The following is a 25,418-nucleotide window of genomic DNA, read 5'->3' on the forward strand; positions in this document are numbered from 1 at the left end:
TACACTCTCTATTCACTGGTGAGGACTGCAATGCAACAAATTCTTGCGAAGGAAAGTTTTAATTTTTCTTTCTTATGCACATAAAGTCTGGTTACTATCACTGGAGACCATACGTGATATTGTGTCCCGTCTGTTATGGCATATATGCCAACAGCCGAAGGCAGGTTCTCCATATATCTGTTCTCCTTACACGCATATTAACTATAAAAATAGGATCTGATTCAGGCCTTTGGATATTTGTGCAATTGCACCGGGCAGCGCTGAGTAAATGTATTTATTGCAGATGAATGTGGGCACTGTGCTGTTTGGCATATTATCACTGTACAAACAGTCAGTTGCGTCTATAGTAAATGTAAACAGAGGGAACAAAATAGATGGATGTGTCAAAACATCGGAAAAACGCAAGCTGTTGTTTAACCAGTTTAACATGCAATGAAATCTGCTAGTTTACTACAATGACATGTACAATGATTAAACTGCATTTGATGTTCTGACCCATTGTGAACCTTTGTGACTACATCCATTCTTAAAACTGGCACAGCCCTTTTGGGGGGGGGGGTGAAATGGTAATGTATACCTTCAAATAAATATAACTTTGGCATTTTATTGGTCTAAAAGCTTAAACCTGGTCTTGTTTTAAAGACACTGTCGTGTCTGAAGGTAAAAATGTTATAGCAGTTTGGATTTATTGTAATAAATAAAATAATGCAATAAAGTATATATTTTATACACAAAATTTTCACAAAAAAAATGAGGTTTGTGCCACACTTTTAGTGGTTTTACCAACAACAGCCATTAGGTGTTTGCTGCATACTCTTGTCACAAATTAATAAATTACTGTCACTGCATTATTATTACTGCTAAAAGGTTTTGAAATATTAAAACTACATTCTTATGCTGGGTTCACACCAGATGCATTTAAGGCATCAAATTCGTATCTACCGCGCATGGTTGGAATCTTGAACATTTTAAGTTTACTCGCTTCAAATTCTAGTCGAGAAAATTTACGCAAAAAGTTGCGTCATGGGAGGGGCTTCTGCGATTCGGCTCGCTTCCTGTAATCAAGTCACTACTAGAGCAAGCTCCTGATTGGTTAACACTGCACGTTTTTCCACCAAAGTTAAAATTGTTCAACTTACACATTTCCCATGGCAACGTTGAATTCACAAGGCGGAATCGCGTCTACCGCTCCGCGGTAAACACCTCATTCGCGCCACAAGACCTCAAAACACAAGTCAACACGTCTTCACATTAACTTAACATTGAAATCCTTCGCACTTGACGCCTCTACCGCGGCTGGTGTGAACGCAGCATTAGACCTTTCCAATGATATATAGTTTATCATGATACATTAAAATTTACATGCAAAATATTGAAGAAAACTATCACAGTTTTTATCTTTAAACTAAACGTAATGTACTTACGACAGTCCTGTTCATCTGAGTCGTCTTCACAATCGTTGTCTCCATCACACAACCATGAGCGACGAATACATTTCCCATTATCACAGTGAAAGTCCAACGGCGAGCAGGTGGGCAATATGCAGATATCACATATAAACAAAATGCATATTAGACTAAATCAGAAACAAAATTGAAAAAGTACAACACTTGCTTGAATAAACACATCAAATATATCTTCAAATCATCTGTCTTAACAATCTGTTATAAATAATTTCCAGTTTTTAATCACGGAGACAGTAGCAGCATCGAAAGTTAGAAAACGTTGTGGCTGATAATATCACACTTTTTTCCTTCACACGACATGCAAAAGTCTTTTATTAAAAAAATCTTTGACATTTTTGGAGCTTTGGAGTGTTGACTTTACTTTTCAAATATGACTTTTAGTGGAGCACCAATGAGATGTCAGTGTGCATGCTTTTGTTTTCCTTTTGCTATTCAACACATTGAAAAATAGAGGTCAAGTCAAGCACAGTGCATTGTGGGATACAGTACTCCAGACTTTTTGTTGTAAGAAAATATAGCAGGTCATCCAGGTATCCCAAATTCAATATTGCGCACATATTGTATAAGAATACAGTTGGAGCAACTAAGAATTTTTTGCAGTCATTTAAACGTTGAAGATTGTCATCTCTCACATCTCATTTCATCTGATTCCTGGAGGAGCTCCAAACACCAGCACATACTTTCAACTCTTCGCGAGATGGTCATGGCAGACGTCCAACAGCTCAATGCATACTTTCACCTCACCGTGAGATGAGCTTCAATACGTAGCCCAGTCTTCTCAGGAATGTTAGAAAATCCAAATCCAAAATCCAATCCTGTCATTATTTTCCCATTATGAGGTTTATCAGAATGTCCGGTACTTGTTTTCATACAATAAAACAAATGGTGACTGGTTTGGACTTGTGCACTATATTCAAAATTTATGAGGTCCCCACTTATGTTCACAGCATGGAAAGAAGCACGCTGGACATTCAATCTCCTCCTCTGGTGTTCATCCGATTAAAAAAGGTTTAAAATTAAACGAGAGGGTAACAAATGACAGAAATACTCTTTTAGTTGAGGTGAAATACTCCCTATAGTGCTTCAAAATCTAGACGTGTACTGGTTTACTAGTTGACAGGAAAGTGTGTTGCCATGACAATTAGCCTTGAGCACAATCCTTCTGAAAGTCACACGAAAAGATGTCTCTCAATTCAGCTTCATGCTCTTTTAATAGACATCTGATGAGCAAACACACCATGAATCTGAATTGCCTACATCATCTACACATCCAGCTTTATTACGAAACCTGAAATGTTAAAGTACATTAAAACAAATCTGTCGTAAGGATGTGCACTGCGACTAATTTAACAGTCGTTTAAACAAATCTTTTGTAGTCAACTAGTTTAAAAGGATAAAATGCACCGAAGACAGTACAAAAACCTGCGTGTGTAACGTGCGTCGTGTATAAATATAATCCATCATTTATTAATAAACAGCCCCCCCATCATTACTGCAGCTAAATAAAGGTCAAATATGTGGTGCGCTTGTATTATTATTGTTTAACATGTTCTGATGCGCCAGCTCCAAACTTGATTATTTTCCACCCTGGTATAAAGCTATTCAGACTCGATGAAGCCTTCTCTCTCCATATCTCTCTCCCACCACTAGGGCTGTAACGATAAATCGCGTGTCCCATTAAAAAGACCTGTCTAAAATCGATTCTGAATCGCAAGGCTGCGATTTTTTTCATGCGCAGCTTGTGCGTGTACTATGGCGTTTTGGTCAGTAATAAGTCCTTATCGATCTAAAATCATTATGTTGGACATGTAAAACTGTCTCTGGATCATTTTTGCGCTTAACAAAGTCACAAACCTTCTATGTAGATATCAGAGAACAATTTTATAGATTATTTTAATGCATTCTTTGGCACCTTTAATAAACGTAACATCATGTCACAGTTCTCTCAATAGCCGAGTTATTTATTTAGAGCAAATGGGATCACAGCGTGTGAGAGTTGAAGTAAATGACGTGATGGACTTTTGCTTGCTTCAGGCTGCTGTAATATCTCATCTGCTAACAGCTACTGTAAGTGCTTTTGCTGATTATGGGTAAAGTCAGTGTAAATATTAGCTTATAGGCTGTGCCAATTTGGCATGACACGGCTTGTATGATTTCTGCGGTGTGGGAAATGAGGGTGCAATCCAGGCACTAAAACAGTTTACTAAAAAAAAAATGGTTTACTGTGTAGCTTGGAACCTTATAGAATTTGGCAAATTTTGCATTAAATATTTTTTTAACCCATTATAAGTTATACAAATGCCAGTTATTTTCCATGGTTTTATTAACTATCACAGAAATACGGGTAAACAGAGGAAACACAGAGCTTCAACAGGTTTCATTCCAACAGACTATAAGCACCTGACTTTAACACCTAACATGTGTTTCATTAATAAAAACATGCTAAACAAAGGCTGTAACCTGGGTTGTCAAGTCGTTGATGGGGACTATAGCGAAATCAAAACCTATGTGGTTTCATCGAGAAATGGAGAGCGTGTTAGTGCCGCACTACTCTGACTTGACTCCTTGCAAAAAGGATATGTACTTACAGGTGACTGCTGAGATTGGTTGATATGCAATTTCTTTTTACTTAAATTTAAGAAAAACAGAATGTACAGAAGTACATATCTTACATAAAAATGTTCGTTTTCACGTGGGGTAAATTATTTAGTTTCTGCTTAGACACACTATTTAAAATAATTTATCATACATTTCAAATATTTCACTTTAATGTGTTATGTTAAAATTATGGTTTTCATCTAAATAAAATTTACAGTCATTTGAACAACAGAATATTTGCATTTTTATTTTTGTGTAGTTGACCATCGTTTTAGGTGTCGACGTAGAAGCTGTACCGTTTAGTCGACTAGTCTCACACATCCCTACTCAGCATACATACATACCTGTAAGATTTTGCATCTAACTGGAAGCTCTTCAGATGTCTTGTAAAAATGTTTATTATAAAATGTTTGCATAACAAATGTTTATTCAGTTTGACTAATTTTCTATTTGTCTGTCATTTACTGTACTTACAATTGTCTTACAACAACCTCATAGCAGCCAATCCACCACATTGCTTCAACCATTTGAAAACCCATATAGGTTGACCACTATGGAATAATGTTTGAGGGTGTCAAGAATATCATTAATGCGGCTTTCACGTAGGAAGCGGTGTGCGCTGCGATCGCCGCTTGTGCTCTGCTGGCCAGACCCGAGTATAAACTCTTCGTCCATTTTGTTTGGACGCCTCGTTTCTATTGACCGCGCGGGTAATCGTCACAGAGCGCAGTGCAAAAGTTAAACTATTTTGAATTTTGACCGCAGCGTGAGCGCAAGCTGCGCTCGCGGCGCCAGCGCTTTGCTCGACGCAACAACAAACCGCCCTCGCGCGGCGCAAACAATTGAAATGAATGGGTTTCATAGTGCAGCGCGCACCGCGTCCTATGTGAAAGCCGCATTACTCAGTCAATTAAGTATCAGTTTTGTGTGCGTGCACGACTCACTGCAGCCATCCTCGTCGCTGTGATCACCGCAGTCGTTGTCGCCGTCACACTGCCACTGTGCAGGGATGCATGTACACTCTCCAAACGCACTGACTGCACATGTGAAGTGATTTCTTCCACACGAGCATTCGGCACCGCTTAACACACCTGAAACACACATACAGTCATGTTTATTTATCAAATATAGAGATAGATTCATATACATTTGTTCACTGTTCATGGCCTGTCTGATATTTGTATTAAAAATCTTTACGAAAGTTGCATTAAACCTGTAGAAATATATTGTTCATTGTTCATTCATGTCAATGAATCCAACTTTACTGTGTTCACAAACTTTTAAAAATATTCTTGTAAATTTTATGGCCCTGGACCATTAGTCGCACAGGTAAATTTTCTACTGTAAATATATAAAAAATGTAATTATCATTAGTAATGTGTTGTTAAGGACTTCATTTGGAAAATTTTAAAGTGAAATTTTCTCAATATTTCAGTTTTTACACCCTCAGATTCCAGATTTTAAAAAAAGTTGTATCTCTCAGGGATGTTAACAATTAATGGATCTTCTATCTGATGGGGTCCAATACAGAAAATGCAAATACAGTAATGCCGCGTTCACACCAGCCGCGGTAGAGGCCTCAAGTGTGAGTGATTTCAATGTTAAGTCAATGTAAAGGCGCGTTGACGCGCATCTGGAGGTCTTGCAGAGTGAATGAGGCATTTAGCGTGGCAGACGCGATTCCACCTTATTCGCGCGTCTAGTTAACGCAAATAATTGAGAGTTGCCGCGGGAAACGCACGAGTTGAAAAATGTAAACTTCGGTGGAAAAACGCCCTGCTTTAACCAATCAGGAGCTTGCTCTAGTAGTGACGTGATTGCAGGAAGCAAGTGGAGTCGCAAAAGCCCCTCCCGTGATGCGAATTTTTGCGTGAATGTTTTGATGACTAGAATTTCACACGAGAATGAAGCGAGTACACTCCAAATGTTCAAGCATCCAACTACGCGCGGTAGACGTGAATTTGACGCCTCAAACGCGTCTGGTGTGAACCCAACATAAGCCTACTGAAAGCAAAGACTCTCTCTAGGAAAGAATGCAAGCTTAGCATAAAAACGCTGCTAACACTGCTAACACAGAGAAGGCATTTTTTTAATGAACAGATTAAAATCTAATCTTCAATTATGGCAAAAAACTGTAAAATGTAAACTGTAACAATCTTAACGCCTGTAACAGATGTAACTGATCATTATCGACTGACTAAAGGGGATCGCACACCGGCCGCGCAGCGCCGCGCCATTCTAAAAAAATGTAACACATTGTTTTCTATGAGTGTACGCACACCGGCACCGCCAGGTGGCGCCTGTCCGCGCCGCCCAGCTGTGACTCAGGAAGTTGTTCAAATCCCTGTCGCGCCACACAGCGCCACTCACACAGTTTAACATTAAATAACATCATATTTGTCCCAAATCATTAGCGACTAACATTGGCTGCTAACGTATATTTTGCATTTTGAAGTAGATGCTATCTGACGAAGCTCGCGCTATTTAATGTGCACTTCTGGTTTACAATACCTCCGAGTTCTCCTAGGCGCGACGCGCCGCTGAACTGCACGGCCGGTGTGCAATCCCCTTTAGGCGCTACACACTAGCCAAGCTGACTGTTGCGGGTTTTCTAACGGTAGAATACCGGAGGTTGTCATCTCCATAATTAAAGTATCTCTGCTGAAAGTACGCTGCATGTCCAAGATGGAGGGGATGACGGGAAGTGCAATTTGTATGCTTTTTGGATATAATTAAAACAAACAGTGTATTAAAGGGATAGTTCGGCCAAAAACGATATTAAACCCATTATTTACTCACCCCCAAGCTGTCCAAGTTGCATATGTCCATCGTTTTTCAGACAAACACATTTTCGGATATTTTAGAAAATATTTTAGATCTTTCTGTTGATTAAATGTAATGTTACGGGGTCCAGCAATAGTCCACGACCTTCAAGTCCAAAAAGTGCGTCCATCCTTCACAAATTAAATCCAAACGGCTCCAGGATGATAAACAAATGTCTTCTGTGGGTAATCCGTGCGGTGTTGTTGTAGAAATATCCATATTTAAAATGTTATTAACGTAATTAAATACCTTCCGGTAGCGCCGCCATCTTAGACTCAGGAAAGAGTATTAGCGTAGTGTACGCACTTTTCTTAGTGACGTATGACAAATTCGGAGGGCGGGGGACAGAGCAGCAGCAGAGAAACCGCTGTATGCTGCGTAAGCGCTCATCCTGAATGCGGATGAGTCTAAGATGGCGGCGCTACCGGAAGGTATTTAATTACGTTAATAACATTTTAAATATGGATATTTCTACAACAACACCGCACGGATTACCCTCAGAAGACCTTTGTTTATCATCCTGGAGCCGTTTGGATTTAATTTGTGAAGGATGGACGCACTTTTTTTGGACTTGAAGGTCGTGGACTATTGCTGGACCCCGTAACATTACATTTAATCAAAAGAAAGATCTAAAATATTTTCTAAAATATCCGAAAATGTGTTTGTCTGAAAAACGATGGACATATGCAACTCGGACAGCTTGGGGGTGAGTAAATCATGGGTTTAATATCGTTTTTGGCCGAACTATCCCTTTAACGATTCAAAAAGTGAGGTGAACAACTAGAAAAATAACACTTGATGATAATGAAACCTTTTATTTTGACATGGACGCATTGACTTACATGTGACTTTTGCCAGAGTGCGCATATGAGGGGAGTTATACACCGTGTCTATTATTGATTATATTTCATTACGAGAGAAGTTTAAATTGATGATTTTCCAACTACATTGACTCATTTTACAATCCCACTACCATGTTATTTAGACAAAAAAAACTTTTAATTCGCATGAGGAAGCTGGCGTTTTGATTGCCATATATGCACACTTTTATGTCATTGGCTACATGCCACTGCAGTAAAGGCTTATTGCACTATTAAAGTTAATGATTATTACATCGTTAATTTAAACAATCATCAAATATGGGGAATTGCATTAATTTACATCCCTAATCTCAGCCAAATATTGTCCCATCCTAACAAACCATACATCAATAGAAAGCTTGTGATGTATATATAACTGAATTATGACTGGTTTTATGACTGGTTATCTGGTCCAGGGTCACATTTCTGCCTAAAACATTTTTGCTTCCTACCAAAGTTTATGAATTTAGTTAGGTTTGAGTTTTTCTGAGCTCCTTATGGATAAAAATGACAGTAGATCCTGAAGTAAACCCACTGAATAAGTGGGCGCTGTTGTGCTCTATAAATTATAACATAAGTGACAAGCAATAAAACCAGTTTTTCCACATGAGTAGAGAATGTGTATGAGGTAATATGACGACATTGTGGGATATATAACACAAGTTTTCTATTACACACACACCCCACACAATGAGTGAGTCTTCTGACAGCCTCAGATATAAATCACATCAGAGGAAGATGAGAGGAAACACACACAGTGTAATTTCTTTACTGTCTTTTACTGCAGCCTGAGACCAGATTGTAACAAAAGAAAAAGCAACAAATCAGTTTTACGCATAGCAAATAATGCTTATTGGAAGTCACATTTTTTTGTCTAAAGCTGTTTGGAGATATTGCCGCCAATTCTTGGAAAATGATGTATACCACCAGCCAAATGTCTGGAAACACTTGATGAACTTATTTTAAATGATCTCAAAAACCTTTTGATCTCAAGGTGTGTGTTTATGTCAGAAAATAGTTTGGAAATTGGAAAATCCCAGCATGCATATAAACTCCAAAGCTGTTTACAGACGTCCCATAACGCACTTCATGAAGCTGGTAAACAACAGAGCTGTAATCTAGGTAACACTACATAATTCTTACAGTATACTTTTCTATGTGTGATTGGAAAGTTTAGATGACTTTACTACTGTAGTATATGGAAAGCAATGACAACAATAAAAGAAAAAGTGGGTGTGTGCAAACTTTTGACCGGTGCGTACATCGAATGAGTTTCAACGAAACATCCAATTTGTTCAAACCAAAATGACCATTACAACTCACCACAAAATGTGTTAGAAACCTTCAACCCTTCCAATCTCCTATGGGCTCAAAAACATTTCCAAATGAGGTCAGGAAAAGTTTCATTTCAAGGGAAAACAGTCAATGTTTTTTAATAACTATTCCGGTCCACCACCCTCCCATCATATCTGTGGTTTACCACGTCTATGAGTTTCATGAGAATTGATTCGTGTGCATTTAGAGATTTTCATGCATTTAATTTTTTTAGTTCAGTCTCAGATGCATTGTTTTAGGCATTGATGTCCTGGGTCAGAATGCAGGATTAGACAGTGAAAGCAGCATCTTCACAAAGAGAAAGAGGAAAAGTCAAATGAAAACATGAGGAAGCCAGCTGAGAGAACCGCACGGCTCTGGGTTTCTCTTTTACTCGCTCAAATAATTACAGCCCGTCTCTTGTGGAAGATTGAGTTATAATGCCATGTTTAGCCACTAAATAGAGCAAGACATTCATCATGTGTGCTTTAAAGACTTGCCATTTCTGTTTCAAAGTCAAAACTCTGCTATAGCCTTGATATCTTTGGAGAAGAGAGACAGTTTCAGAGATAAATTAGAAATATGCTCATATATACAGTGACCCCGAAGGTATTTGGACACAAGAGGCTCATCTGGCAACAGAACATCAAAGCAAGAGGCACTTGGGGTGGGCGGTATGACCAAAAATCCATTTCACAGAATGAGTCACTTTATTTCACGGTATACATGTTTCTCTGCTTAGAAATTTGCGCTAATTAGCTTTTAGCTAAATGCTCACCACAGTTAAAAGTTAAAGTTAGTGTTAAAATGCACTAAAGATAACAAAAGAGAAGTCTTAATCAGTTATTTATTTTGTATGCTATTAGTGCGCTTTAATCGATTAATCGTGCGATTATTTTTCCTGATTAATCGATTAATTGGATAAAATATAAATATTTACTTAATTAGATGTTTTCACGTATTATATCTAAATAAGGCACTAAATTAGAGAGTATTCACGTGTAGAAGTGTACTTTTAAAAGTGCAAAAGCCACACACTACTACAGAGTTTTACTAATATAATATTTTGGTTTAGATAATTTAAGCCTTAAATAAAAAAGTTTGTGCAGCTTTTAAATAGTAAAACATCCTTAAATGTCAAAATATGAATTAAGTCTTTAGGGATGTGCTGAGAATTTTGCCACATATTAATAAACTAATTTTAATCTTCAGCTTTAGGCCTTGATGAATCTTAAGATTATTTGTTATTACCAAAATAAATAAGATATTATGATATGAAAGTGGTGATATACATGCCTTGTTACAGTAAGCGTGTGGTTTATTACTATTTTTAAGAAAACCCAACAACAATTAAACAAACACAAACTCACTTATTAAAGGAAATTAAACCTTTATTAACCAGGTTTAGTACATTTTAATTTTAATTAATCACCATTCATTTACATTTTTGCTTCGGTGCTTTTAACCAAGCTGGTCGGCTGGTCAGAAAATCGCTTGAATAAACGTGCAGCTCGCGTTGTATAAAGTAAAAGTGAGCTCGCGCTGTATTAAGATATGGCACCTGACGCGGGTGCATACTGGCCGATGGTGGTGCGGGAGCATGTGACGTCACAAACCAACTAATCGATAATGAAATTCGTTGACAACGAATGTCATAATCAATTTTAATCGATTAGTTGTTGCAGCTCTATAGACTATATTGTCTGAGATATTGTATGCATTGTTTTTTTATACATAGATAACATTACAAATAGGCATATAAAACGAACAAGAATAAATAGGCACAAACCAGACAGGGAAAATACCTGTAGATGATGAATAAGACAGGTGAGGTGATGATCATGGAGTCTGTTTTGAGGTTGTCTTGTCGCTGTTTTAAACGCGATTTTTGTCTTAGCTTGCTTAAAGTTCAGAAAACTTTGCAACAATAAAAATAGTTATGTGCAGAAAGTGCTTTCTTTATTTGGCGGCCCAGCTTTCTGCACGTAGAGAAAGCGAGAGAGCTAGAGAGAGAGAGACAAGTTGGCCATGACCACTTTCCCACCTAAACATTCCGCAGAATACACGGAATAGACAAAACTTTCTTGACTGACACTTTATTTCACGGTTACGGAAATTCATCGGATGCACATTTGTTTATGTCGTTACTGCTGAAACGGTCTATATCTCTTGCATATTGTTTATTAAAAATTTCGTCAATTTCCAACAAATGACAAATTATCTTGTACAGACAAAAGCTTTGTAATCGTCCAAGCTCGTAATAAGACTTTTTGGCAATTAAAGGATAAAACAAATTGTTCATACTCTTCTAGAACCGCAAGCTCATCTGGTATGGTGTTGTATAAAGTGAACAGACCTGTCTGTGCAGACCCAAATCTAAGCCATCCAGATCCAACAAACTCGCTGAGATAGAACAGTGCCAATGTAAAGACCTGGAAAACTCGCTGGAAAAACCTGGAAAAACCACCAAGGCCTCTTTTCTTTGAACCAGCTGCCTGAGGTTTTTTGTAAAGATGAGTCAGTCGGAGGCTAATATGTTTACACAAGTTTAAAGCTACTACATCTTTTCTTCATTAAGAAACATTAGAGGCCAGCTTTATTGGCATATATTTGAATCGGCAATTACGGATTTAAAACTTTTGCAGTCTCAATGGCTTTATCCAACACATCCACCGAGAACATTCACAAGCTTCTCGCTCCTATGGTAACACCGACACTAAACCCACACGACACATGCGTGCCAATTTTGTTTGAGATATGACGTGATGCACACACGCAGGGGTTAGAGTACATGTAAACATGACTAAAATCTGCAGTATGGCTGAATGGTTTTGTATTGATAAAAAAGCGTGCATGTAAACAGTCATCAATGCCAAGCTAATGTCATGAATTCAAAATGTATATGCCAGAATAAAGAGCGTCCAAATACTCTTTAAAGTCAATGTAGGTGCAGGTGGTGTAAAAATGCAGCAATCAGGGTGGGGATAAAAAGATTTAGGCAGCACAAAGGTGAGCTAAACCCACCCGAGCGATTCATGTCTTATCTTCGCTCAAAGAGGACAAACACTGCAAAGCTGAAGAGACCAATTAAGAGCGAGCGAGAGAGAGAGATCACGTAAACAATAAGAGCTTTAGATTTAGTCTGCCCGTACATGAATGATCCACCACATCTTTTCATCTCTGTCCCTTCATTTGCTGAAAAGCTCTACAGCTGGAATATCTCCCATGTGGAGACGGCAGCAAAAATGCCGTCCTCTATCATCTCTATCCCATCAAATTAGCCTTCGACCACACACTCCTCGTCATACCAGATCTTTCCAGAGATCTGTCAGCTAAAGATCTCAGATATACAGTGAGACACAAGCGGGTTTGACGGGCGATGCCTCACGCTGGCATTTAATCCAATACTGGTGAAGTGAAAGCTTCAGAAGTAAGATACTTATGTAATGCATTCAATGCTTTACGAAGAGCACAATCATTAACAGGTTTCATTTCTTACACACATATGGATGACACAAGAATCTGGAAATTCTTTTGGCAATAAGTTCATGCTGTACCAAGGTCAGCGAAACTGAATATCAATCCCTTGGAGTTGTTAAATCTAGTAGTTTCCCCAAAGAATATATAAACACTGTGGTGATATGAAAACATTGCTTTCTTTTTAAGAGGACCCTGATGCGTAACGTGACGTTTGACATTACGCTATAACCAAGCTGAATGTTTTTACTTAATTTTCTTTGTTTAGTGTGAAAAATGGAAACTTAGAAATGAGTATAATGTTCACGATTTCCTCAAAACATCCAGAGCTTTTGGCTCACAAGTGGGTATAAAAACTACCAGAACCTCTAAATCTGGATTTTACTCCCTAGAGAAAATGGAAAAACACATTTTTGCCTGAGATTTACACAAGGGTATCCGTTTCCAGAAGTGTAGTTTTGAATGATGGAGTACAGTGAAAGGGAGGGGATGTAAACGTACCGAGTGGGTTAGAAAGAACGAGAGATTGGGAAGGAAAAAGAAAGGGCTTGTCTCTAAATGTCAGTTGTTTTCCATCACAGTCAGACATTTTTAATGAGCTTGGCCGCTTCTGGACGCCTTTGAGGTAGAGCTGAGAGTCAGTGGGCTGATGGGATAGATGACGGGGTGCCATAAACATGAAAGAAACTGTAGTAGATGCCTCAACTCACAAGTTTGTTGCTTCAATGTGAAGATATGTCTGGATCAGTGATTTTAAAGTAATAGCTCAGTGACCTTCACACGCTAGACCGACAATTGTCATACAACAAAACAAGAACCACTGGTGCAAACTTGAGATCAGGGGTTTGAGGACAAACCTCAAAACCACAACTAACCTCTCACCGTAAAACTTTTCTATGCGAGCCGCATGTCAGAACGTTTTGTTTAAGCGGTTAAAATCATCCACCTGCACCTCGGAGGTTTGATCAATCAGCGGTTGTGTGTGACAGTGAATCAAAAAGTAAATCCAGTCTTCTTTAAACACAGCTAATGTACCATGTTACACAAAGAGTGTTTGAAGCCAGCTGTATCTGGGGCACATACTGAAAGATTACTCGAGTGTTTTGTTAAAAGGCATGTGTGTGCATACTAAAAAGGGAGCGAGCGCTTTTGATGTGAATGGCTGCGATTTAAAATCCAACCGTAATTGTCATGAAACGCTGCCATTTAAAATCCGACAGTAATTGTCTTGAAATGCATTGTTAAAGAGGCTGAACGTGTTACGCAAGAGTCGCTTTGACGACTGTAGCGTGATCGATAAAAACGAGAATTGATTTTTTGACACCGTCACAAACTCATTCAGTACCACCTCTAAAAACTAATGCTAAAATCTCAGTAAACTAGTATACAGCTCAATTTCGACCGTATTTGAACAACATGAAAGTTTGTAGAGAAACAGCTGTTGTGTTGTGGTGAAGTGTGTACAGATGCCAGTTAAAGTAGAACAGAAATTGTTTTTGTTCCTCCCAAGCTTTCTTTATCGTTCTGCTTAATAATCTTAGGGAGTTTTTCTTTGCTACTGTCACCTTTGGTTTGTTCGCTGGGACTTACACGGCACTATTCTTGTAAAGCTGCTTTAGAAGGGTGTACTGTGAAAAGTGCTATACAAATAAAACCAAACTGAATTGAAGTTCACAGAACTCAGCAGTAATTCAGCCTCAGTTGGTAAATCAGCGATCATTGTATAGTAAGATGCTCCCACACAACTAAACTGGTTTGCAAACCAGAATGTTAAGCATTGAAGTTTATTATTTCTAGAAATTCACTACTAATACTACAAAACACTTACTGCTTAACATTAAAAAATAAAACACTAATGTTGTAATCAATAAGCAATAACACACAATGGGTTGTGCTACATGCATTTATACCACATGGCTGTTGGACGTGAAACATTTTTCAACCAAACGCATACCTGACCGGTCAAATATCTTAAAGCTCCCATAACACACACTGTTTCTGCACATCTAATGTTAATATTGAGTACCTATAGAGCAGCATTACATCCTTTATATCTCCGAAGAGTCTTTAGTTTTATCAGATTTATAAAAAACAATATAACGATTGTTTCCCGAAAAGCACAAAATCCCGGAGGCATCCAGCAGGAGGAACAAGTCACGAGCAAGCAACACAAACAAAGTATTACCCCACCATCTCTGGATAACTTATGATTCACTGCGTTCGTGTTGTTCACATTATATGCACTTACACTGTGTTTTGCCCACAAAACACAGACATTTGATTCAGCTTTACTTACCGCATGCGACTTATGATCCGATTGGGACCGCCCCATTTCAACGAAAACACAATTTTCTTTCGTACCATTGCCTTAATGTAAAACAAAGCTGTTGTGTGCAGTGATGCCCGTGACTTCTATTTGAAGGAACAACGCAAATGTTCGTCCTCACTCTGATTGACATGTGGGCGTGTTTTTCCAGAAATGCGCATAAAAGGAATATGGGGTCACTGATGTGTAACAATTACCTGTGTTCCAAAAAAAAAAAACTTTCCGAAACTTGTAGGGGTGAGTTTGGCCCAGAAATTCTCCATCATATGCTAAACTGCTTTTTTGACACTTGGCATTTGTTTAGCATGAGGATTACAACTCTTTAAAGGACAAGTTGGGTATTTTACACTTAAAGTCCTGTTTTCAGATTGTTTATGATGAAATAGAACGGTTTTGACTGAAATTTCGACATATGCAGCTGCCCCGAGAATTTTAGGGTGTTTGTGTTTCACCTCACACCTCTACAATGGGTTTAATGGTGCACTGGAACAATCATTTCTAAAATGCATTAAACTTTCGTTTACAAAGACGTGAAACTTATCGAGTGGTCAGGGGTGTTCACTGGTATGCCCACACAAAAATCGCTGCAAAAGATGCTTTCCAACAGCTGTTTTAGCATTCGTTGTTAACTTGTGGACCTATTTTTCCAAACGTCTCACACGTGTACATTCTTCCGCTTAGAGCTTGAATAATAGACACTCCAACCCAGGTGGTGGCGCTAATCGGCCAATGCCAATTGCAAGAATAGAAACAAAGTTCCCGGCGCGGAGTAATACCGTACCTCACAGCCCATCTAATACAAGTCAATGGAGTTGGCAAAAACTACGATAAAACCTGTTGGAATGCGTATTTTGCAGCAATTTTTGTGTGAGCATACCAGTGAACACCCCTGACCACTCGGTGAGTTTAACGTCTTTGTAAACGAAAGTTTAATGTATTTTAGGAAGGATTGTTCCAGTGCACTATTAAACCCATTGTAAAGGTGGGAGGTGAAACACAAACACCCTAAAATTCTCGGGGCAGCCGCAAATGTCGAAATTTCAGTCAAAACCATTCTATTTCATCATAAACAATCTGAAAACAGGACCCCAAGTGCAAAATACCAAACTTGTCCCTTAACGGTGTTAAGTCCCCCATTTAAAATAACCACCAGAGCAATGTCTGCGGTAACTGTGGTATAAGCGGAATAATTGACTCCGGTCCATTTAATTTATTTAAAAATAATGCATACCTGCGGAGTAACGGCCGCATTAACACCTTGGGTGTGCATTATTTCGAATAACTCAACAGACTGTCGTCAATTATTCCTTACATATACAATATCTGCGTGTGGATATCACACAGTTTCTGTGTGAATTTGACTTCCATTTTTCTTCTAAAACATATTTAACACTATACATTTGTCTGAAAATTCACATGAGGACTTTTCTATTTGAAATTTGTCGCTCAGCTGATATCACTCAGACCTTAAGTCTCTGGTATTCAAGATAGGAGGGTCACTTGTTTTCACGAGGACATCATGGCTCATCTCACAAAGACGCCGTTGTTTCATCTGAACTTCAGCTCATCTCTCATGGGCTTGGACAGAGTTCATGAAATCACAATCTCTCCAGCAACCTAATTCTTGAGTATTCACATAAAAGTAGCAGGCTTGTAGTCGGTTAGCATCCTTATTTTCAACATTCAATTTTAGAACAGGACTAATAAATGCAACGTTGGTAAAAAAAAACATAAAAAAAACTTTCATGATTATATAAAACTATTATTAGATCATTTATTTAATGAACAGTTAAAAAACCAAAGTGGGAAACATTCATGAGGTTTTTACCCGAATGTTGTTCCATGGACTGTATGCTGTACTTTCTCAGATGAATACAAAGGAGGAATTGTGAAAAATATTCACTCAGCATTTTTCATACAACCCCAGTTTATGGTGACCACAGGCTTTCAAGTGCCAACAAGATCAAATAGCATATGACTTCAGAAGAGAGGGCCAACCTTCCGATCTCTCTGATGAAGCCAATACCGAACTGTAATTGATCGACTGACCGCTAAAGGTTGGCTCCAAAAGTGAGTAAATTCCCATAGACTCCCATGTTAAATTGGTGATGTGCGGTTACGCGCAACCAAGATGGCGACGGCAGGTACCGCCTACTATTGGCTTCAAAAAAGCTCTACACAAACCTTTGGGTGATGTCACGAATACTACATGCATATTTTTTTCATTCCATGTTCAGAAGGCTTTAAAAACTGTAGGACTTTTACAAAAATGGAAATCTATCTGGTGTAGTAATATCTTGTATTCTGTTCCACAAAAGAACATATCTTACTGATACTTTCATGCTGATATCAGACATACTAATTCATCATGTGGGGAGGACATGAGGACATGAACTGTTTTTCTTTGAAATAATGGAATTTCTCAACCTTTTATTTCTGAACAACCTTTGCACTCTTCCCATTTTCTCCAGCATTACAGCTGAGATTTAATTTATCAGCAGCAGAGGAGTCTTTCCCATGGAGGCCCAGCAGGACACCCAAACGAGGCGTGTGAACGCTCCCATCTTACTCCGTTCAAAGACTCAAATGAACAATGCTGCCTGCTATGGGTCTGCTGGAACAATTCATCCAGTCCTGCCTCACTCCATCTGCCCCGTATCCCCAACATCAGCATCATCATCAGAACTAAATCGCAACACAAACAAATTAAACAAGACTGAAGAATGAAGTCCCACACATGTTCCTAAGTTCTCAGGACCTCGACTGACCTTATTTTACACAAATCTTTGTCAAAGTGTCTTCAGAGATAATGTCATTTTGCTCTTCTTATTTAAAGTACAAAATGAGAATGGCTGGATGGACAGTGTGATGGTACTAACCATCAATTGTCTTGACTCTTGTATACTGCGACCACTTAAAGAGCTCCCATTACTTTGCTAAAAACAATGTTATTTTGCGTATTTGGTATAATACAATGTGTTTGCCTGGTTTATGGTTAAAAAACACATTATTTTCCACATACCGTACATTATTGTTGCTCCTCTAAACCCTGCCTCCCTGAAACGCAATGTTTTTGTACAAAAGTCATCGTTCTGAAAAGCGTTGTGTCCCTGATTGGCAAGCTAATCTGTGCATTGTGATTGGCCTGAATACCTCTGATGTCAGCCGGAAATGTGACGCTCCTACCATGTTTAAAAGATTCGCTCACAATGCAATACTGACAAGAGTTAATATCGTCTTTAACTACCTTATCAATACGAGCGGAATCTGATCCAGAAAATGCAGATGACCAAGCTGATCGATCAACTTCACCAGCGCAGCTTGAGCAGAACTTAACAGATTGGTAATGTAAGGATTACTAAAACATTAAAACCATGTCTGCATTTGTGATCGTAGAAACGACAAACAACAAGCGCTACTCTGCCCTGCACAAAACTTGTGTTTGAATCATGGTTTAGTCAATAGTAAATTCTTTAAATATGAAAACATCGACTACTTACAGGCTGAGAGTCAGAAGCGGGTGATATTATAATAATGACTGTCGTGTCCACGTCAACAGGACCAGGAAGTTAACTGTTACCTACAGTCGTCGTTTTACGTTGGAGACGATAACTCACGTCATCATTAACTTTGGGTACCTTTTGCATATCATTAACATGTACTAATACATACTTGCAGACCAAAGGAAATTGTGAATCAGATAATTGGTACTCTTTAAGTCAATGTTAATTAAGACCACATCCACACATAGCATCCTTGATTTTTCCAGTCTAAAAAAACTCTGGAACTCTAAAAAAAAAAAAAAAGTTACAGCTTTTGCTAGCTTATATCGGTATCGGCTAAAATTATTTTTAAAATGATCGGCATATCGGATATTGAAATAAATAAATAATACAATTCTAATATCGTGCATCTATATTTTTTAATTACTGAGGCAATATGTAAAATATCATTCTATGGTGAATGAAAGTTAGGGTAACCTCTGAGTTTCATTACAGCAGTACTTGTTGAGGTTTAAAGCATTGGAAAAGCTTCTCTATGCTACGTTCGCCTGTTTTCAAACACATTTGAGACCAAACCAGAGCTTAAAGCCCAGTCTCCTGCGGGCCAGGATATAATACTCATTGTTACGGTCCTCTGTTACCAGGACACAATATATTTTTTTCACCTAAAGCTTCTTTTTCGATTTCTTTCAGGATGAAACACAAGGGGGCCGTGCGGCCAAATTAAAAGCTTTCTAGTGTTAGCAGGGGTTCACTAAATACGAATATTAGATAGAAGACTATATGAAGGTCTTTGTGCTCGGAAGAATCGTAGAGCATTGCATTTTACCGATACTGACAAAACTGTCAATAAGGTTTCTATATCTACTACTTATATCTACCGACCTCATTGACTGCCAATAAGAAGAGTATACATGTACACGTCAAGTGAAATACAAGCCAGGTTACAGCAAAGTTGTACTTATAAACACACTTTTAGTTTGCCTCGCACAACACTTTGTTAGCTGTATAAATATACATGTATTTTTAATGTAAATATATTTTTTTAAACTTTGGTAAATTTTTAAAAGTCATAAAACATGACTTCATGTCTGAGGCTTTACAACTAAAGGATATGATAGTGGTGTGGAAATAATAACTGGAGGGTCTGAAGTCAGGCTGGGTTTTAAATAGCTCAAATTATCAGCTGTTCAAATGGAGACTCACAAGAATATCCATCAGAAGAATTCCTTCAACAGGGACAGGCACGCTTGCTTTTAATAGAGCAAAGAGTAACAAATAAAACTCAAAGAAATCTATAATAATAGTAATGCTATTACAATGTGTGCATCTGCCGCCGTGTATGGTTTTGTATACTCATTCATTCATTCAATTTTATTTATAGAACTCTTTTCACAATTGTTTAATTGTCCCAAAGCAGTTTTACATGAGTTGTAGCATGTTTCTCTGTATTTTTAAAGCAGATTAAGTGATGTATGAAAGCCTGTGGGCTACAAAAGGACTGAGAAGGAATAAACCGCATTAGACACAGGCTTAGTTTTGAGTAGTTCAGAAAAAAGTATGCATTTAAAACACCATATCACCAAGTACCAAGAATACATACTGTGCAACACATCGCTGACTTAAAATGCAGATTGACATATTAATTGTGAGTAGTTTTGAGATTTTGAGCTTATGTTTTTGCCTTCATTTTGGACTTTGTAGACCTTAATTAAAAATTTAACCATTTTTGTGAGCATCATTGCCACTTTATTGGTCTTGAATACATTACACGTGTCAAAAAGTATCCTCATAAACATGGCCAAGGTCTTAAGAGACAGTAAACAGTTAAAAAGAACCACACATGTAACACAATATTAGGTCCAGGCTGTGATCTTACCTAATTTTACTCATGTCTGTCTATCATGTTAATCAAACAACATTAATCGTCCAGCCCAACTATAACAGAAACACCTCATACGTGTCTGCTCCCAATAGAGATGTTCCGATACCATTTTTCTCTTCCCGATACAGATTCCGATACCTGGGTGTGTATCTGTATAATATACAGGTGTACATACTAGTAGCCCTGTATGAATGGATATAACTGTTTAATGGTGTGCTTCAGACTTATTCCTGTATAAAACATGAACAAATACACGGGTGATTCTCACGAAACCATTGAAACACCACGGCACTAATGATTTTAGCTTTAAAATGTGTAATATAGTAACATTAAAAAGCATCAGAATTAACACAATACTGTGTTCTACCTTGCACAATGTGTGATTTCAACAAGAATTTATAATTGTAAATTTTATCTCATTTTCTGCTGAAATTCTCATTACCGCAATGTGTCCGGCTGTGTTTGAACATGCGTTATGTTGTAATTTAATCAAATTAACACAACAATATTAAGAAAAAAAATAAATGGATGTTTTGCTAGACTACTTTAGATGACAGAAAAAATATTTACTGAATATTCATGTATAATAATAATGAAGAAAAATTAGGAAAATGATGTGTCCATGCTTGATGTTCTCATCCTCCGCAACACTTTTTGAGAACAGTTTAAGCACACATACAGAATTTTAATAAAGTTTGATTTTGAGTGACCAAGCACATGGACCAGTTACTTCAAGATGGCTACCAGCTAAGATCATTTTTTTACAGTTAATTTGAAATATTCTCTTGTCAGAATGCTTACACGACATTTTGATTATCATTACCGCAACAGATGCTTTTTAAATGTTAATTTAATTAATAGAAGCATAATACTTTGATTTTAAATGCATGTGCAGAATCTCCAAATTATGTTCTTTCAGATTTGTCATGTCATTTTGAAAATATGTCAGTGTTGATGTTTTCTGACTGTTGCGGTAATGAGATTTTTTAGGACTAATTTTTTAAATTATGTTACAAAAAGTGTTAAATGATAAGTAAAAGTTTTTAAATTAATGTTCCCATTTACTCCAGACTTTGTTTTTCAATGTCTGGTGGGAAAAAAGTAAATTTAAGCAATTTTTACATTTTCATGCTTGACATTTTTAAAACCAACGTGAGAATCACCCACATACAGTGAACTAGAGTATTTTTATTATCTGAAAGACATTTGACAGTAATATTTATTTTTCCTAAGTGAAAAAGAGCCACAAATCTAACACTGTAAACAGAAAGGGTATTAGTTTTAGAATATAACTGTATAAAACAGTGCAACAAATAAGGAATAAAAAATGATATGATTAATAGAACAAAATAATCTATTTAAAACTTAAAAGTCCAGAAACAATTTTGTTAAACAAAAGGCATTTCAGTTTTTAAATACAAAAGCAAAATAAAGCTCCTTAAAAAACACTAAGTGTAGCCACAATGTAGTGAAATATGAGACTTGAGTATAACCACTGTGTTTTTCGGAGTGAAGTGTCTTCAAATGCTATAAAAAGTTACTCGTTTAAAGTTATTAATACTTGTGCAACCCATCAAAAATACAGCTTGGCATATAAGACATGTTAACGTTTTATTAGTCTGAAATACTACAAACAGCAGACATACGGCTGCATGGTTTCATTTCTTCACCGCTTTAAGTAAACAGTGGTTGCATCACGCGTATGGTAACTTCCTGGTGTTTGCATTCAGAGCAGTGAAGAAGAGATGAGTTTCGTTTTGTAGCGTTAGCTTTAGCATTAGCTATAACGGACATTACTAGGTATATTTAGAAAATGGCATCGGATCGGTACATGGGTTCAAATACTCGCCGATTCTGATGCCAGAATTTTTTATGGTATCGCCCGCATTTCCAAAACTGGAATTGGAACAACCCTACATCCCAAAAGGCTTTCCTCGCCAATAACATTTTGATAAAACTCCTACATCATCTTTGATTAAAAATAATGTATTACTATTACCTTCAAGAAACACCTTATATGTTGCTGCTGCCAAATACATGGGCCTTTCCTTGGCATTAATGCTTGCATAATACTCCTATAATGGCTAGTGCAGTGGGTGCGATATTATTAAACCTACCAACATCCAACAGGAAAAACTATATTTTAGTCACATAACATAAGTTAGTGGAAACACTGTCAATTCACAAAAGTTATTTATTTACATTAGGCCTGGAAAATATCACATATATTTTGTGCAAATCTCTAATGGAAGCACAGCAACTGTGTAAAAACCTTTTACACAAAAAATCTGTGGCTTATCTTGCTTTATGGATGATGTGAGTTCAGTACCACACAGAGTCTCTCTCTTTCTCTATGAGAAAGTGCTGTCTTACATCATTACTACAGCAACTGTTGTAGATACCGGATCCCCTGTTTGAGCAGACTACTGATGCACATATATACAAATTCACCTAAACTACATTAAATCAGAAACTATGCATTTATCAAACATCTTTTTAACAACTAACCGAACATTGTAATTTAGATGATAACTTACAGCCATGTTTATGCTAAAATATATAATTCATTATCAAATACCAATAATTCTGTAGTGCCCAAGTGTTTTAGTAAATTTCCGTCTATACTTCTTTTTAGGGATGCACCGATATGGAAATTTTGGCCGATACCGATAACTCTTTATATTTGGGGGCCGATAACCGATATATATATATATATAGGCCGATAAATATTCATATTAATTTCACAATGAAAAACTCCCAGGCCGCGGACATCTTGTCTTTGCTTTCATTTATCGGCCTAATTTTGCTATCAGACCAATAACCGATAATATTAAAAATAAGCAGTTATCGGCCGATAACGATATGCCGGCCGATATATCGTGCATCCCTACTTCTTTTTTCTTTTAATTATAATTTGTTCCTTTATTTATCGCTACTGCACTATAAGTACACACTCAATTTCGTTGTACATTTATGCATTAACAAAGTTAAACATTTTCTGTGTAATCTGTAAAGGACTAGTGTCCTAAAAATAAACCACCCACATCCGATTCCTCACAAAGGTCCAGTTTACGTTTCTTTATCAGATTATGAGACAAAGAGGTCTGACATCCATCTAACCTTGAATGGCCAAAATCTGATCTAGCGTTCAATACCAATTATCTGTCAGTCAAACTCTTCAGTACTACACAATACATACAGAGAGCTCTCTACTGGATTTATTGGCAGATTTTAAATGGCAAGTCATTATATTTGTTATCAGTCAGTTTACATTTAAATTCAAAACCGGTAAGCTAAATAAATGTCAAACACAGCTCATCTTCCGTTTTAAAGTGAAGCGGAAATAAAAAGACCGGTTTTCTCGTAGTTATGGTGAAAAACGTACATAATTCTCACTGCTCCTTTATTCCTTAGATTCCTGGGGACCCTGTTTGTGCACCAACCTATTGATTTTGTCAATCCTGATGAGTGAACACACAGTTTTCCCACAAGCCTCTGCTAGGGAGGGTTTCTCCCACAATGCTCGGCAGGGGTGCGAGAGGACCAACAAAAGCACCATAGGCAGAATGAGCCGCAGTTAAAAGTGAGGGAGAGCAGTAAAACTCGCGCTTTCTTATCCCTCTTTTCATCGTTTCCCCTCCACCTTGGAGAAAAACCTGAAGCACAGAAAAGCAGTGGAGGAGGAGGAAAGCGGAGAGAAAGAGGCTGATTGATTGAAAGCTGTAGGTAGGAAATGCTTGAATCTCAAACCAAAACAGTAACAAAGGCCGTTCACCGCAGGACGTGAAAACAGCTTAGCACCCCTGAATGCTTTTCCACCCAAAAAACAGCTCGACGTTTTATGAGCAGCCCTCCGTCTGTGAAGCAACAATGATCGATTTACCGTAACAGCACAGGGACCCGGCGTAATCTGGAAATGATGTCCGACGTACTCACACAGGCCATGATAATGGCAAATGTACCATCACATGCTATGTAAAGAGAGACATGAGTGCTATGAAGTTTTAAGTCATTTTAATAAAGAATGATAAGTTATGTAGTACAGCACAGATCTCTGGCAGCTGTTCTGAGACATCTCCACAATGTTATACCATCAGGAAAGCATGTATGCGATTCATACCGCATGATGACAGCTGAAACATAACACTGAGTTTACACAACAATCTTTATGTTCACATTCTTTAAAATGGACAGACAACAACACTGTTTTGGTTTAAAGGACAAGTTCGGTATTTTACACTTAAAGTCCTGTTTTCAGATTGTTTATGATGAAATTTCGTTGTAAACTTTTGTTTACAAAGATGTGAAACTCAGCGAGTGGTCCACTGATATGCTCACCCAAAAATCGCGCCAAAAGATGCTTTCCAACAGGTTTAATTGTAGTTTTTGCCAACTCCATTGACTTGTTTTAGATGTGCTGTGAGGTACGGTATTACTCCGCGCCGGGAACCTTGTTTGTATTCTTGCAATTGGCAAAGGTGGAATATCGCCACCACCTGGGCTGGAGTGTCTATTATTCAAGCTCTCAGCGGAAGAATGTACAGGTGTGAGGCGTTTGGAAAAATAGGTCCACAAGTTTACAACGAATGCTAAAACACCTGTTGGAAAGCATCGTTTGCAGCGATTTTTGTGTGAGCATATCAGTGAACACCCCTAACCACTCGGTGAGTTTCACGTCTTTGTAAACGAAAGTTTAATGCATTTTAGAAATGATTGTTCCAGTGCACCTATACACACATATTATAGAGGTGGGAGGTGAAACAACAAATACCAGAAAATTCTCGGGGCAGCCGCATATGTCGAAATTTCAGTCAAAACCATTCTATTTCACCATAAACAATCTGAAAACAGGTCTTTAAGTGTAAAATACCAAACTTGTCCTTTAAACAGGGTCTTACATTTATTTAGGGCCCTATGATTTCCGCAATGCAGAAAAACACGGACAGAATCGAGACATAAAAACGGAATTTGCTTTATAGTGCAGAATTTCACAGAATTTAATACATTTTGCATAAACTGTTTTTTAAAAGCCATAACTTATTTGTGAATATCAGTTTGTTACCATTGTATTCTTCACAGGCAAATAAAATAATATGAATGTATGGAAATATTTTACTGTTTGTGGGATGCAACACGGTTACATGATTATGCACCATCAACTATAAA

General features: G+C 37.6%; 1 protein-coding gene across 4 annotated transcripts in view; it reads right to left on the reverse strand.

Annotated features, from left to right (window-relative positions):
• Positions 1-25,418, reverse strand: part of lrp4 (low density lipoprotein receptor-related protein 4) — a 117,806-nt gene that overhangs the window by 62,251 nt on the left and 30,137 nt on the right. For all 4 annotated transcript variants that reach the window (XR_012360143.1, XM_073859589.1, XM_073859588.1 and 1 more), the window contains exons 2-3: positions 5,009-5,155; positions 1,425-1,541 (exon numbers count right to left, since the gene is read on the reverse strand). Coding sequence is in view for 3 of the 4 variants with exons in the window: in XM_073859589.1 (XP_073715690.1) it covers positions 1,425-1,541; positions 5,009-5,155 (264 nt within the window). In the remaining variant the exon portion in view is untranslated. The remainder of the gene's footprint in view (positions 1-1,424; positions 1,542-5,008; positions 5,156-25,418) is intronic.

This window comes from Misgurnus anguillicaudatus, chromosome 21, assembly GCF_027580225.2.
Source record: "Misgurnus anguillicaudatus chromosome 21, ASM2758022v2, whole genome shotgun sequence".
In the NCBI taxonomy this organism is placed as follows: Eukaryota; Metazoa; Chordata; class Actinopteri; order Cypriniformes; family Cobitidae; genus Misgurnus; species Misgurnus anguillicaudatus.